Source organism: Equus quagga, chromosome 5 (genome assembly GCF_021613505.1).
Source record: "Equus quagga isolate Etosha38 chromosome 5, UCLA_HA_Equagga_1.0, whole genome shotgun sequence".
NCBI classification, from domain to species: Eukaryota; Metazoa; Chordata; class Mammalia; order Perissodactyla; family Equidae; genus Equus; species Equus quagga.
Window position 1 is genome coordinate 94,328,414 of NC_060271.1, and position 14,734 is coordinate 94,343,147.

At 41.3% G+C, this 14,734-nt stretch overlaps 1 protein-coding gene and 1 long non-coding RNA gene across 2 annotated transcripts in view; one reads left to right on the forward strand and one right to left on the reverse strand.

The window, feature by feature from the left end:
* Positions 1-5,287, reverse strand: part of LOC124239050 (uncharacterized) — an 18,516-nt gene extending 13,229 nt beyond the window's left edge. The window contains exon 1 of the long non-coding RNA XR_006888504.1: positions 5,047-5,287. This is a non-coding gene — a long non-coding RNA (uncharacterized LOC124239050). The remainder of the gene's footprint in view (positions 1-5,046) is intronic.
* A 192-nt stretch (positions 5,288-5,479) lies between these two features.
* PSME4 (proteasome activator subunit 4) overlaps positions 5,480-14,734 on the forward strand; it is an 84,821-nt gene continuing 75,566 nt past the window's right edge. Inside the window, exon 1 of the mRNA XM_046660412.1 lies at positions 5,480-5,854. Within this exon, the coding sequence (XP_046516368.1) occupies positions 5,616-5,854 (239 nt within the window). The 5' untranslated portion in view covers positions 5,480-5,615. The remainder of the gene's footprint in view (positions 5,855-14,734) is intronic.

A 14,734-nucleotide genomic window follows, 5' to 3' on the forward strand; every position in this document is an offset into this window, starting at 1 on the left:
AAAAAAAAAAACCCACAAATCTCCTGCAAGATAAACAGAAAGAAGCCCAGAGAGAAAAATGGTAAAATAATCAAAGCAAAATTCATTCCTTTAGCTGTGATTTCCTTCTTATTAAAAAGTGAAGTCCAGGGGCTGGCCCCGTGGCCGAGGGGTTAAGTTCGCGCGCTCCGCTGCAGGCGGCCCAGTGTTTCGTTGGTTCGAATCCTGGGCACGGACATGACACTGCTCATCAAACCACGCTGAGGCAGCGTCCCACATGCCACAACTAGAAGGACCCACAACAAAGAATATACAACTATGTACCGGGGGGCTTTGGGGAGAAAAAGGAAGAAATAAAAAATAAAATAAAATCTTTTAAAAAAAAAAAGTGAAGTCCAGGGGTTGGCCCCGTGGCCGAGTGGTTAAGTTCGCGTGCTCCGCTGTCCAAATATGCTCTAGTTCAAATGAAGAGAATGGATCTTATGGCTGGATGAGAAGAGAAGTGTTTCTGGATGAAAAAATTCAAAACTAACTAATCATATGGGGGTCTGGCCTGGTGGCATAGCAATTAAATTTGTGTGCTCCACTTTGGTGGCCTGGCATTCACCAGTTTGGATCCCAGGCACAGACCTATGCACCACTTATCAAGCCATGCTGTGGCAGGCATTCCACATATAAAGTAGAGGAAGATGGGTACAGATGTTAGCTCAAGGCCACTCTTCCTCAGCAAAAAGAGGAGGATTGGCAGCAGATGTTAGCTCAAGACTACTCTCCCCCAAACCCCCCCAAAACAGGGTTGGCCTCATGGCCCAGTGGTTAAGTTCACACACTCTCCTTCAGCAGCCCAGGGTTTCACCAGTTTGGATCCTGGGCATGGACATGGCACTGCTCATCAAGCCATGCTGCAGTGGCATCCCACATAGAAGGACTAGAATGACTTATAACTAGGATACACAACTACGTACTGGGGCTTTGGGGAGGAAAAAAAAAATCATATAAGAACTAGAAAAAAATCCTCATTTCTCAGATCCAATATTCTTGTGGGTTTAATAACTGTAACAGAGGGTGTCTGGATATTTGATTATATTAGAATGAGTCATTCTAATATAATTTAAAAACTTTTAAAGATTACGCTCTGGCAACAGAGATTCTTCCAGTTACAATATAGCTCCAGCCCCAAACATATCATATACAGAAACAAACTAAGGCAGGGGAAGGCGTGAAACTAACTGCCACTTTTGTTCACTGTTAATAATAAGTGGATTATCCAGTAGTGAACCAATAAGTATATCAAAGACATAAATATTTGATCGATAATTATCCCTGCCAATTCCTCCAGTTTGAGGAGAAACCTCTTTCTTCAGAATATTTTTCCAAGAGCTACTGCACTTTCTTCCAAGAAGGGCAATTACAGTCTGCTTTCTAGAGGAGTCTGATAAGCCAGTGTCTCCCTCAGGACAGCACTGAGGAAAGCAGGCTGTTATCGTTGGGCAGAGTGTCCGGAGCTCTAAGAGATAAAAAATGCTTGCCAGTTGGTCTGAGGAGAAAACTGACCCCAGTCTTTGGGTTACTGTCTTCAATGATGAGTAGACTATGTCCCTCAGAGACACTTAAGGTCTCCCAACTGTCTCACCCGAAGGGGTTTCAATAGTGTTTTCTATTAAATTTCACATGAATAACAGAAACAGACTTCATCTCTTCTGGTTCAATAATTCTTTCGACTTTTCCACTTCAGACATAAACTCCCAGGGAACCTGACATCACCTGGAACTGCTTCTTTGAAATCTTATCCAAACACTCCTGTTCTTCCAGGTGCCTTGCTCAGGCTAATCCTTTCATACTGTCCTCGTACCTTACCAGGATCTCAGTCCCTTGACCCTTCTACTCTGCCTATCAGCCCTCTTCTCTCTTCACTTAGACTTCAACCAACTTAGTTGTTAACCACTCTCTGTCAAATATTTTCAACACAATAATCTCTATTGAGAGAATTCAATGAGATAATGTAGGTAAAGCACTGGCAGAGAGAAGTGCTCACCAAATGGTAGCCAAGACCACCACTATCACCACAATCAACATAGACCACCACTATCACCACAATCAACATACGTAACATTCTCTTGCTCCTTTGTCATTCTATCATACCAGCCTGCGTCTCATACAATCCTCAGCTGCTAATTATTGAAGAAATCACTAAATCGTGCAGACAGATGATAGTAAATTCATGCTTCCAACCTTAACTGCCAAGCAATTTCTCCTGTTTCTCTCAACAGTTTTCTGAATTTTGAGCTTACTCTAAAACTTCTCCAATCTCCTTAAATCTCCTACCCACCTCTTCCTTCCATCATTCTCATTCTCTTGCTTCACAGAGTAAAAAAGAAACCACCAGAAAGAAGTTCTCCAACTTCCAGCCACTAAATCTGCAAAGCTTTCTTCATTTGCACCTATCTTCCCCTGCTTTCCTCCTCTGACAGTGGAAGCACAGTCTGGTTTACTGCCAAGGGCCAATGACTCCACATTCTCTCCCACTCACTGTCATCCTCACCCACAGCATCTTCAACTTCTCTCTTCATTGGCTCCTTCTCATCAATATTTAAACATATTTAAATATATCCCACCTTCAAAGATTCCTCTTTTTATTCTAGCTACCTCCTTATCTCTCTCTTGTTCTTCCCACTCAGACTTTTGAAAAAGGTTGTCCATATTAGCTGCCTCTATTTATTTACTCCCCATTTGTCCTTTGTCATTGTAATCTGGTTTCCATTACTACACTCCACTGAAACGGTTCTTATCTTCTTTATCAATAACTCCAATAAACCCTTCTAGGGTTTCACCACCTTTGGTAGTTGATCACTTCCTCCATCTCAAACACTGTTTTCAGGAATGCCCATTTGCCTAGAACTCCTCCTACCTCTCTTCTTTCGAGTATTCTTTGTGGTCTCTCTCCTCTTTCTCTGTCCATCCTTAAATATAGGGTTTCTCAGAGTGTGGTCAAGGGCCCTATTCTTTTCATACTGTGAAGTTAATTAAACAAGGAGGCCATTAGGCTGAGATGGTTCTAATGCCTTAGTAACAAACCAATGTAAACAAACCAAAATCTAAACCTTTAAATGGCTCAAGATTACCAAATCTAAACACTAGGAATGACCAATCACAAAAACTAACTAGGCTTTAAACTATAGCCAACGAAATACAATCATGTGCAGTGAAATGAACTTAGACTCAAGCAGGGACCACATATATAACACTGGTCCCATAAGATTATGTTGACAGAGGGAAGATCACTACATTTTAAACAGCATTTATTTGAGCAATTAGAATTGCAACTTGGGAGACATAGATTCAGGAAGAAACCCAAAACGTGTTCTGATTACAGGAGAGGGGCTGGGCTTAGGGTATTTATGGGAAAAAGGGAGGATGAAGCGAGCAGTATTAAATAAGAATTCATTGGTGCTGGATGAGGTAAGGCTAGGTTTGTACATCATTGATTGGCTTAAGATTCAGCCATCAGGCAAAAGGCTAAAACTTGTATGTACTTCATTGATTGGTTAGCCATTCAGTCATCAGCAAAGTTCAGTTTTATCAGTCCTTACAAACAGGATATTCTTATCTTTACTCACATCTTGGATTGTTGGCAGTTTGGTCCAGTTTGCAAGATAAAGAAAACAAGATGTGCAAGGCAATTCCTCTGAAATGGCTGCTCTGGCTCTATTTTAACATGGCTCCACGGGTGTCATCTTCCACAATTAGTACCATAGAGCCTAGGTGTGTAGTAGACTATACTACTAGGTTTGTGTATGTACATTCAATGATGTTCCCACAATGATGAAATCATCTAACGATGCCTTTCTCAGAACATATCCCCATCATTAAGCAACACATGACTGTAATTTCTTATCTTTGCTGCCATATCTTCTCTAGTATACGCCTTACCCCTGGCTCCTCTTGGCAGTACTAACCACACCTGGTTTGGCGCTGCCCAATTCCAATGGATTTTCGCTCAAATACACTCTCAAAATTTTCAATATGCCTCACTTTATCTTTTAGCAATACTCTATATATCTCATTCCCTCCAATCCACCAATATGCTAACCCATATCCGAGTTTAGCTCAGCCTCCTGATCTGCACATTAAAATACTTACCCATCTCTCAGACACCTCCAAAGCTGTTTCTGCTGTGTTCTCTCAGTGAAGGGTTTCACTATCTACCCAGCTTCCCAAGCCAGAAATCTGACATCATCCTGTCTCTTCCCTCTCTTTCACTTCATATGTAATCAACCACTAAGCCCAGGCCAATATACTTGCTGAAACAGCTCTCAAATCATTTCAACTGACATCCAGGTCATCATTATGTCATATTTCTTATTAAGGGGTCCCCCGGTTTCCAATCTTGTCTGTTCTAACCCATTCTCCATACAAAGCCAGTGTGATTTTTCAAAAATGTAAATTGCATCATATCACTCCTATGCTCAAAATCTTTCAGTTTCTTGTTGCCTTTAGGATAAAGGTCTAATAACTCCCTAGCATTTCCTTCTTAGTCTTGATTTTCCACTGCCCTCTCTTGCAAGCAATCTTCAGCCATCCTGAACTTCTCCGAATTGCTTAGAGTGCTTGCTTGCAGCCTCTGAGCTGTTCCCTCAGCTAAAATATACGTTCTCCTCCCTTCTTTTTCTAATCAAATCTGCACTCAACCTTAAGCTCAACTTTATGTATCACTTCTAGGAAACTACCTGACACCCCTCCAGTTTTTAATACTTTAGGTGTTCCCAAGGCAGCCTGTATTTATCTAGCAATTAAGAGTATTGTCTTGTAATTGCCTATTCTCTAGTCTATAGCTCGGCTTGCCTGTAAGTCCCTGAAGGGCAGAAACTAGGTGTTCTTACTTTCCATCTCAAGGGCCTAAAAGCAGCACCTGACACATAAAATAGTAGTTCAATAAACACTTGTTGAATGAGTAACAATTCCCCTCTTTGGAATGAGGGTGGACAGGACAATACCAGAAAGATGACGGCTTACTGGGGACAGAGTAAAAAAAATCTCTAAGTAACAAGCGGGACGGACACAAAATACCTAGGTTTTTCCACAAACTCGGCCTGGCGGACTAGGCCGACTGCCTTGCCCAAGGCCACGGAGACTGCGGGCTCTCGAGGGCAGCCGCAGGGAGCACGCGACCCCAGGCAAAGAAGGACAATAGCGTGGAATTCGGCCTCGGGCTTCCGGTGGGGAGCCTCGCGCTCGGCGGCTGAGGCCCCGGGTCGGGGGTCCGAGCCTGGCCCACCGCGAGGAAGGGGGCCCCCGGGGCTCCCGCCGCCGCCGCCTCCGGTGCCACCTCCTCCGACGCCGTCGCCCCGCCCCGGAAGTGACTTGAGGCCCGTCCGGAACCGCTGGGCCCGGCGGCTGCAGCGTCACCACCCGAGCCGGTGCGGGGCGGGCGGAGCGGCCGCTGCCGCCGCCAACGAACCACAGACCGCGCGGGCGCCAGCAGCGCGCCGGCCAGGGGAGGGGGCCCAGCGGTCGGGCCGAGGACGACAGGCCGCCGGCGGCCGCGGGGCGACGACGACGCGGAGGAGGCGGAGCCCGGAGAGGGGTGGGGGCCGGGGAGGGCTAGGGTGGGAGGGTGGAGGGGTGTCCCTGGGCTCATGGAGCCGGCCGAGCGGGTGGGCGGCGGGGATCCCCCGGAGCCGGGCGGGTGTCCCGCGGACCCGCGGGGCTTCGTCCCGCAGAAGGAGATCGTCTACAACAAGCTGCTGCCCTACGCCGAGCGGCTGGACGCCGAGTCCGACTTGCAGCTGGCCCAGATCAAAAGCAACCTGGGCCGGGCCGTGCAGCTCCAAGAGCTGTGGCCCGGGGGCCTCTTCTGGACCAGGAAACTCTCCACGTAAGTGTGTCCGGGCCCGCAGGATGGGCCAGGAGCAGAGGCTCAGAGGAGGACGTCGGGGGTGGGGTCGGCTCCTCGTCCCACCGGACCGCTGGACCCTCAACTCTGCCCCGGCTCGAGCCAGTGGTCCCCGTGCAGTAGTCTCAGGGTCACGACAGGAGCCTGGGAAGCACTCAGACCTCCCTGCCACTCTCTACGGGACCTCACCAGCCCTCAATATCCTCCCTACTGCTTCTCCCCAAGGAGTCAGGTGGTTTTCCGACCTGCGAGGCCCCCAGGGAAAGAGATGAGCGGTCCTCCAAGGGTCCTCCTTGGACCTTTGCCTGTGGGGGAGGGGAGGCAGAGAGGGTTCGTTTTTGAGGGAGCAGCTCTCGACTTCTGGTGCTTCCTCCGGTTCTTTCTTCCCCTACGGTCCCCGCCTCTTCCTATCCCTGAATTCACGTCTCGTAACTTTCTGAATGGGAAAGAGGCCGTAGGGAACTTCTAGGTTCTGCTTTTTGGGGGCCTGCTCAGTCTTTGTGAATTTGATTGAAAAGATTGATTTAAGCTCAGCCTTCAGCGCATTGTTGGGCTGTATACTAGACGTTAATGTTGAGAATGTTGAGTCTTAGAACCTCGGCAAAGTGTATGTTGCTCCTGCTGTGGCAATTCCTTTGGAAATGTATGATATCAAGGAATATAGGAGAGCTGTCGGGTTGTCCTGGGCATTATTTGTATCGGGCTCCTGTTAATTTTTGAGTCACTAGGATAAATATAGATTACATAACTCAGTTTCAGGAGTTCATTCTTCTTTTATTACTTTTTTTTTGTTTGGCTTTTTTGTATAAACTAGCTGCAAAGTGTAGTGCCGCTGAAATTAGGGGGGAAAAGTGAGTAAAAATATAGCTGAGGGGGGCATCTTAGAGACTTTATTTGCTAGATGGGCATCTTCAAGTGTTAGAAGAATTTTTTTAAAAAAAGGTTTTGCTCTGTCTTGTGTGGTTAACTGTACATGAAATCTGGTAACATAGTATGTTCATGCATGTGGGTACGGAGGATTGAACACACAAGACATAAGTCACTTAGCCAGTGTTTACCGAAATCTGCTGAGTGAACTGGCTGATGACTCAGGGTTTTATAATGCAATAGTCTTCTCTGTGTTTCCTCACAGGATGATTCTTATCTGCCATTTATTAGGGATCCTCTGACAAATTTCTCATCTCCACTTGTGGTGGTGGTGGGAATAATAATTGCTTTTCAATTAATAAGCAAAACTAAAACACTTACTTTGCTCTTTTCAAAGAGTGACCATAAAATGTCAAGGTTAACAGCTCTCCTCTTGATTGAGGGTAAAGAAGTTTGTGGTGTTGAAATCCATAGGAGACTTGGGGAAAAAAGAAATGCAACAGGGAGAAGAAGCACTTTTAGTGAGAAGAATGTTTTATAAATGATTAAACTTCAGATGGTTTTTCAAGTGAGCCTCCTAGCTGTTTGTGTTATTCAGGCCAGGAAAAATAAAGTTACTTTGTCAGTTTCAATAATTCCCCATTTTTGTCACTTGGATTAGATTTGCTAGAGAAGAACCATGTAGGGGGAACAGAAACAGCTCTTAGGTGCACAGTATATGAATATACCAATGTATGACTGCAGAGCTGGATCAGATTTGTGAATCTAGAGTCTGCACAGGCATAGTTAAGTATTGTTTTCTGACATTGTTACTAAGTTTGGCAAAGTAGCACCTAGAGTTCTATTATTTTTGGCTTATTAGGTATAAGTAGTTTTTACCTAGAAAGGGCTAAAAATACAGGGGAGACAGTCCTTGGTGTTTAGGGCAAGATTGCAGCTATATGGCTTAACCTAGGAACTGCAACCCGTTGATATCTAAATAACCAGCAAGAAATGCTATGAGGTAGAATTTTATTTTGGAACGGCGGTTGAATGCTGCAAACTGATTCTTGAGATTGCGCTGTGAGACATTTTGAACTTGGTGGGACATGTTGTGATCTTGGGTGTATTTTTTTCTCCTAAGTCATGTTAAGGTGACCTGTTTATAGTTGTGCTTGTTTTTTAAGCCATGTGTGTGTTGCACAAGTTTATGTCTAAATTATGCCAAAACATGTGACGGTAGCTTTCATTTACCTCAGTAGTGATCATATTTGGTACTTTGTAGAAGAATGGAAAGTGGTAATGAAATTAAAATCTAATTTCTACCATTATCTCTGTGACTGTGGGAAAGTTGCTTTAATCATGTATTTCAGTAGTCCATGTATTTCAGTATTCTTGTGAGGGAAACAGCGGGCTTGGACTAAGTAATTCCTGAGAAACATTCCTGCTCTGGTATTTTATGACTTTATTTTTTATCTTGTAGAGCCTCGAATAAGCCAGTGTGTGTCTTTCTACAAGGACTGTTTGAGCAGTTTGTAAAGTACTGGAAATAGTTGCGTAGATCTAGTACATTCCTGAAGACCAGAGTGTAAACGTTGTTCAGAGGCACTGGGACGGATCCCCGACCAGAAGTGTACACCCCTAATGTGGGTGTCCCAGGTCTGTGTAGGGTAGAGTTCTGGTTTGGGAGGTACTCAGGCTCCCCTTTTTTGACTTGAACCTAATTTTAGTAGTTATTGTAATTCTGTTTCAATCCACTTCAAGACTTGTGGGTCTGTTTAGCATGTCTGTGAAGAAAGGTTATTTTTGTGTATTTTAAAAATTGGCCCTGTGGTTATAATACCAGCTCTCTTGTACAGACAGTTTAAACTATTAGAACTGCCTGTTGCAGAGAGATTGTGTGATGTAATACATCCCAGGGCCAGTTTTTAAGAAGCAAGGAAACGAACTAGAGAGGCACAGACTGGTGGTCTTTGGAAAGCAGCAGTAAAGACAGCTCATGGCCACTAAATGGAAGGTATTGGTCCATAACCGGATGGCCTATGTAGAGAAGGAAAGGAGTTGAAGAAAGATAATCTTGAAACTGGCTTTTTCTCCCTTGCCGTTCTGGAACTTTCATAAGAGGCAGTGAGGTGTAATCCGAAGACCTGGGTTTATCTGTACCTGGCTTTGCCACCAGCGTTATCATCTTGGTCTTGCTTAACTTCTCTTAGCCCTAGAGTCCACTTTTGGAAAGCGGGAATGTAGACTGTTAATGGTTTTTCAAACTTAAAATTTAGCAGCGGACTATTTTATAAAAGCAAAATCTTAAACACAAAATTGGACTCCTCAGACCAGCTAAAACCACGCTAATTTTTTTTCCTTAACAATTCATTGATAATAGAACCCCTTGAAACCTGCTCAGGGCACCAAAACATATGGTTTGAAAAAGCACTGGTCTAGTCCCTACGAGCCTTTCTAGCTCTGTGTTCCGTTAAATTCCTAGCTCTGGAGGAGGGGGAAAAGGAGGGAGAACAAGTGTATAGGTTACAGTTTCCTACAAGCTTACCCTATCCCTGATCATTTCTTTAGTGTTTCTTTTTTTTTTAACAGAATTTTGATTTTAGTGAAGTATGTGGGCTTGGTGTATTATGAAGCAAATTTAGATGCCTTGTTTGTTACAATGAAGTGTTCTATTCTGTGCTGTTTTGTAATGAAATGACTGTGTATTATACTGAGGCATCATTTCATTTGCTAATTGAACTGTAGCTCCCTTGTTTAATTATTATTAAGAACATTATGTGTCCTTCCTGGATAGGAATTGGATTATCCCAGTTGAAACCACATAATGTATTTAATTAGATTATATAACCCCTGGAAATGTAAGTTTGGTCAAGATATGAGTTGAATACACTGACCTCTCGTGGAAAGTAGTAATGTGGCTACAGGAGTACCCAAATTCGTAGCATCTCTGTGTTGAGGAAGAAAGTAGAAAATGCTGACCACTGAATCTCAGTTGTCTATTAACATGATATACTTAACAGAATACCTAATGTTTGAGTATTGAAATTGTGAAGTTCACAATAGATACAAGTGCTTTTCATTTGTAAAAGAATCTCGAAATGTTGACAAAATTACTCCGTTCATCAGTGTGAACCATTTAGAGAAAGTAGTAGAAAAGGTTTGTCTTTGTTATTAAGTGACCACAATCAAAATGGAATCATAATTTCTTTGTGGTGAGAAAGTTGATTTTCCATAGAAAAAACAAAATAAATGAACTAAGTGATTTGGGGGACATGAACTTTTCTGACAAAGTTGTATAATAGCATAATAAGCTATCCTTCACATTTGATTTTTTTTTTTAATTAACAAACTTAATTTTTTTAGAGCAGTTTTAGGTTCAGAGTAAAATTGAGCAGAAAGTACAGAGAGTTCCCATATACCTCTTGTCCCCACACGTGTACACATTTAAATTTTCATAGCAATGTCAAACATTTTTTAAGAAAAATATTTGAGGCCTTTCCCATTTTCCAGGGACCTCTCTTAATCATTCTTTTAAAACACCTTGTCAGGGGGCTGGCCCCATGGCTGAGAGGTTAAGTTCACACACTCAGCTTTGGTGGCCTAGGGTTCGCAGGTTCGGATCCTGGTCATGGACCTAGCACTGCTCATCAAGCCATGCTGAGGCGACGTCCCACATAACAGACCTACAACTAGAATATACAGCCATGTACTGGGGGTCCTTTGGGGAGAAGAAGAAAAAACAAACAAAAACGGCTTTTCAGTTTTCTTCTTGCTAGTTAACTCACAGTTTCTGCCTAAATTTCGTTTGTCAATATATGTGATTTGAACAGTTTTCTAGTATTTTTTATTTGGTTTTCTTTAAATTTTTTTTTTTGGAGGAAGATTAGCCCTGAGCTAACATCTATCACCAGTCCTCCTCTTTTTGCTGAGGAAGACTGGCCCTGATCTAACATCCATGCCCATCTTCCTCTATTTTATATGTGGGATGCCTACCACAGCATGGCTTGACAAGCAGCGTGTAAGTGCGCAGCCGGGATCCGAACCAGCAAACCCCGGGCCACCAAAGTGGAATGTGCGCACTTAACCGCTGAGCCACTGGGCCAGCCCCTAAATATTTTTTTATTATGGAAAATATCAAACATATACAAAGTAAAACAATATAATGAACTCAATGTACCCATCACCCGTCTTCAGCAGTTATCAACTCATGGCTAATCATGTTCCGTCTACTACCATCACCCTCATTATATTTGAAGCATATTACTTCATTCGTAAGTCTTTCCGGTATGTATCTCTAAGGGAAAAGGAATTAAACAAAAAATCAGTACCAATACCATTCTCAAACCTAAAAAAATGAACAATAGTCCATTATCACTTTGATCAACCTTGTGAAATTCTTCTTTGCAAAATTTGTGATTTTACTTTTGAGTTTCCATTTCATTTGCATTGTTTTGTTTAAGGTTTACTATAAACAGACTTCATGGACAGAGATTAAAAAATAGCTCATTAAAGAACATTTTCATATTATGACATCTTTTCCCTCTTCACTTTGGGGACATAGAATCGATCATGGGGTAACTAGGACTCCTTTGAATTATTTCCATTTTAAAAGCAAAGACACTGAGGTTCATAGGTTAGTACATGGTTTGATGCAAAGTAGTAGAGGCAGGGGTGTTAGAGCAAATTATTTTCTGGGTGCCTTGTATGGGCCAGGCACTGTTTTTGGCACTTAAGGTATATCAGTGAAAGCTTTCTGCCCTTCCTGGAAGTTCCATTGTGCTCTTTCTCTTCGTGCATATTTTTGTTTATTTAGGACAGAGTAGGCAAGGTGTAGCTCCATGAAGAAATTTGGGGAAAGAAAATATGAGTTCTAAGTATATTACTTTAAAAAATTCCCATTCTTACCATTGTGTTTTAACACTCTACATTGAGGCACTGAGAAAGGCAGTTAGAAAAAAATTAGTGAAACAGTACCATTCATTGTTTGAGATCTGAGTGTATCATTTAAAAACAATTTTCCCCAGTAGTCTTTCTGCAGTGTTGTGAAATAAAATTGTCTTTGAAATACATATTCTTAATTGAAGTGAAAAGGAGGCAAATTCTTGGTTTTTAAGGGATGCTTATTTATTAGAAAATAAGCACACAACTTCTAAACCAGCTTTTCTCCTTGTGGAACCTGGAAGTTAACTTTTTTCTATTAAGTGAGACTCATTACTAGTGAATCTCTCCCACCACCACCACCCCCTCCGCCTTTAAGTATAAAATCTAAATCTCTGTTTCCCTCCAACCCTTGTAGAAAATGAGATCAAAATCTGATTCATACTGTGTGAACAGTAAGCTGAGAGCATGGTAACAGAAGCAACAGCAAGCAAACGACAACTAAAACCCTTCTACTTTCATTGAGACCGCCACTGGAATGTTAAAAGCAGCACATACTATAAATATTCCCATTTGGAATCTTGAGGTTGGCTACTTCCATATTCGGCCTACACCCAGCATTTCTTCCCTTTTAGTGCATTCTCTCTTGATCCCTTATTCATGGTTTTGTATTCTTTGTGTACATATCTTCCTTCTCCTGTGAGCTGTCTTGAGGTCAGTGTTTTCCGTATTTACCTCTCCCTCCCTCTACTCCCAGCATTTAGTACAGTGGTGTATACATTCATAGGTACTCAATAATATTAGAATTAACTTATTTATTCTTTGTAAACAAAAGCATTCTGCAGTTCTAAGGAATTATTACTTTTAAAGTCAAAATGGAGAAAATGAGTCTGAAATGAGGTCTATTTTTAACACTGGGTTCAAAAGAGTATATACTAACCAAAGAAGTGTGGAGGGAAGGAGCATTTTGGTTAAGGAAGAGAATGGTGTGTTTTGTTAGAGAAGAAAGTAGGTTGTATTGGTTGCATCAGGGAGTTTGTCCAAGACTTTCATTTAAAAATAAACCTATAATAATTGTTATGATTAAATACTTAGTATTAAAAAATTATAGTATAGTTATTATAATTTTTTGATAGATGAACCGTAAAATTTTGGTGGTGGTCATCTTTTTATGCTAACTTGGATTTTTTCATAATACCTTGACCCTGAATTTTCTTTTAATTAATTAATTTTTTAATGTAAAACTTTATTCTGTTACCTAGAAAAGTAAATGGACAACTCCAACATTGTATTTTCTTTGGAAATTATAATCTACCAAAAAACAAAACAAAGAAAAGACAAAGAGAAGTGATATAACACTCAAGTGCCCAGTATTGTAAATCTAACTTGAAACTTAAAATTTGTGATGTTCTCATAAAGCTAATTTACTTAGATGGTTTTAGTTTAATGGCCTTTGTATACTTTTGTGAGTGCTGTAAACATTACATCGTTTATAGGGTCAAATTCTATTTTGTGTAATGTTGTATTTCATCGTTGAGTTCCAAACCTGTTGACAGAATATTTATTGACCCTAAATTGTGGAATTTAACAATATAATAAAGGCTTTTTCCTTTCTTAAGAAAATAACACTATTGCAGCTGTGAAATGGGTTTGAGAATAGTATTGTAGTTCAAGTAAATTAGAGGTTGCTTAAGAATTATTAAAAATCTTTATAATCTAATGGTAGACAGCCTAAATGGAATGTGTTAGTAATCTTTGAGCTGTTAAGTGTGGGTGTTTCATTTCATTTTATGACAATTTTCTTTTTTAAGTCAAGGATGAAGTAGAAGTTCTTAGAGCAAGAAATTCTCTGAATGCAGTCTTTTGCATGTGAGTGTTTATATTTTAGGCAGATTACTGGAGCGTTTAGTCAGGGTGGTTTGTGTTCTAAGGGAAGGTAGGTTACTTCCGAAGATCCCAATAAATAAACTGTCAAATTTCTGTACCAAACAGAGGTCCCTATTTTGTGTGTGGCAGGAAAAAGTTACCATTTAACAAATTCAGGAATGATTTAGAAATATGATTTTTTTGAAAGATTATAATTTAACAGACAAATATCTTAAGAGTTTTTCCACTTTGATTTTGGTGTTTGTTTTGGGGGAGGGTCTCACAATTTTTCAGGTATATGTTCATTTATAAGTGTTTACAGAGAATTTTTTTTTAATTTATTTTTTTTAAAGATTTTATTTTTCCCTTTTTTTCTCCCAAAGCCCCCCGGTACATAGTTCTGTATTTTTAGTTGTGAGTCCTTCCAGTTGTGGCATGTGGGACGCCACCTCAGCATGGCTTGATGAGCGGTGCCATGTCCATGCCCAGGATCCGAACTGGCAAAACCCTGGGCCGCCGAAGCAGAGCTCGTGAACTTAACCACTCGGCCACAGGGCCAGCCCTAGAGAATTGTCTAAATTGTGGGTTATGGCCAAAGGGATGTGAAATCAATTTATTAGGTCTTGACCAGTTTTGTTTTTGGGATTTTTTGTTGGTTGGTTGGTGAACTAGACTAGAATTATTAGAGTAAATTTGGAAGTAATAAGGGTCAATGTTCATGACCTTTGTTTCAGTTGTGTATATGTTTCTGTGTGTACTGGGTTATATATTACTGTGGGTTGTGGCCAAAAAGTGTGAAAGCTACTGATTTTACAAGTTTGTTTCTATACTTAAGCTCATATAATCAACACTTATTGAACTATAAAGATACCAGGGATGCAAATGAAAAGTTGTAACAGTTTAAAAATATCAGTAACCTGAGGGATCATACAGGAAAGCATTAATAGATTGTTAAATGAGTGGCATAGATACTACTATCCTTTGTTGAGAGCTCAGAACGTGCCAGCACTATGCTGAGTACTTTACATTCATTATTTCATTTGATTTTCACAAACAACCCCGTGAAGCGTAGATACTTTGATTATCCCAATTCCACTATGGAAGAGGTCAGGCTTAGTGACTTTGTGTTACAGTGGAGATGCCTGATGACTGCAGAGCGCTTGCTCTTGACCATGTCTGTGTCCAGAAGAAGGAAAGCTCCCTGAGCTATAGAGCCCAGGAAGACTGCTCAGGGAAGGAGGAATTTGGAAAAAATTAATGTGGGGGAAC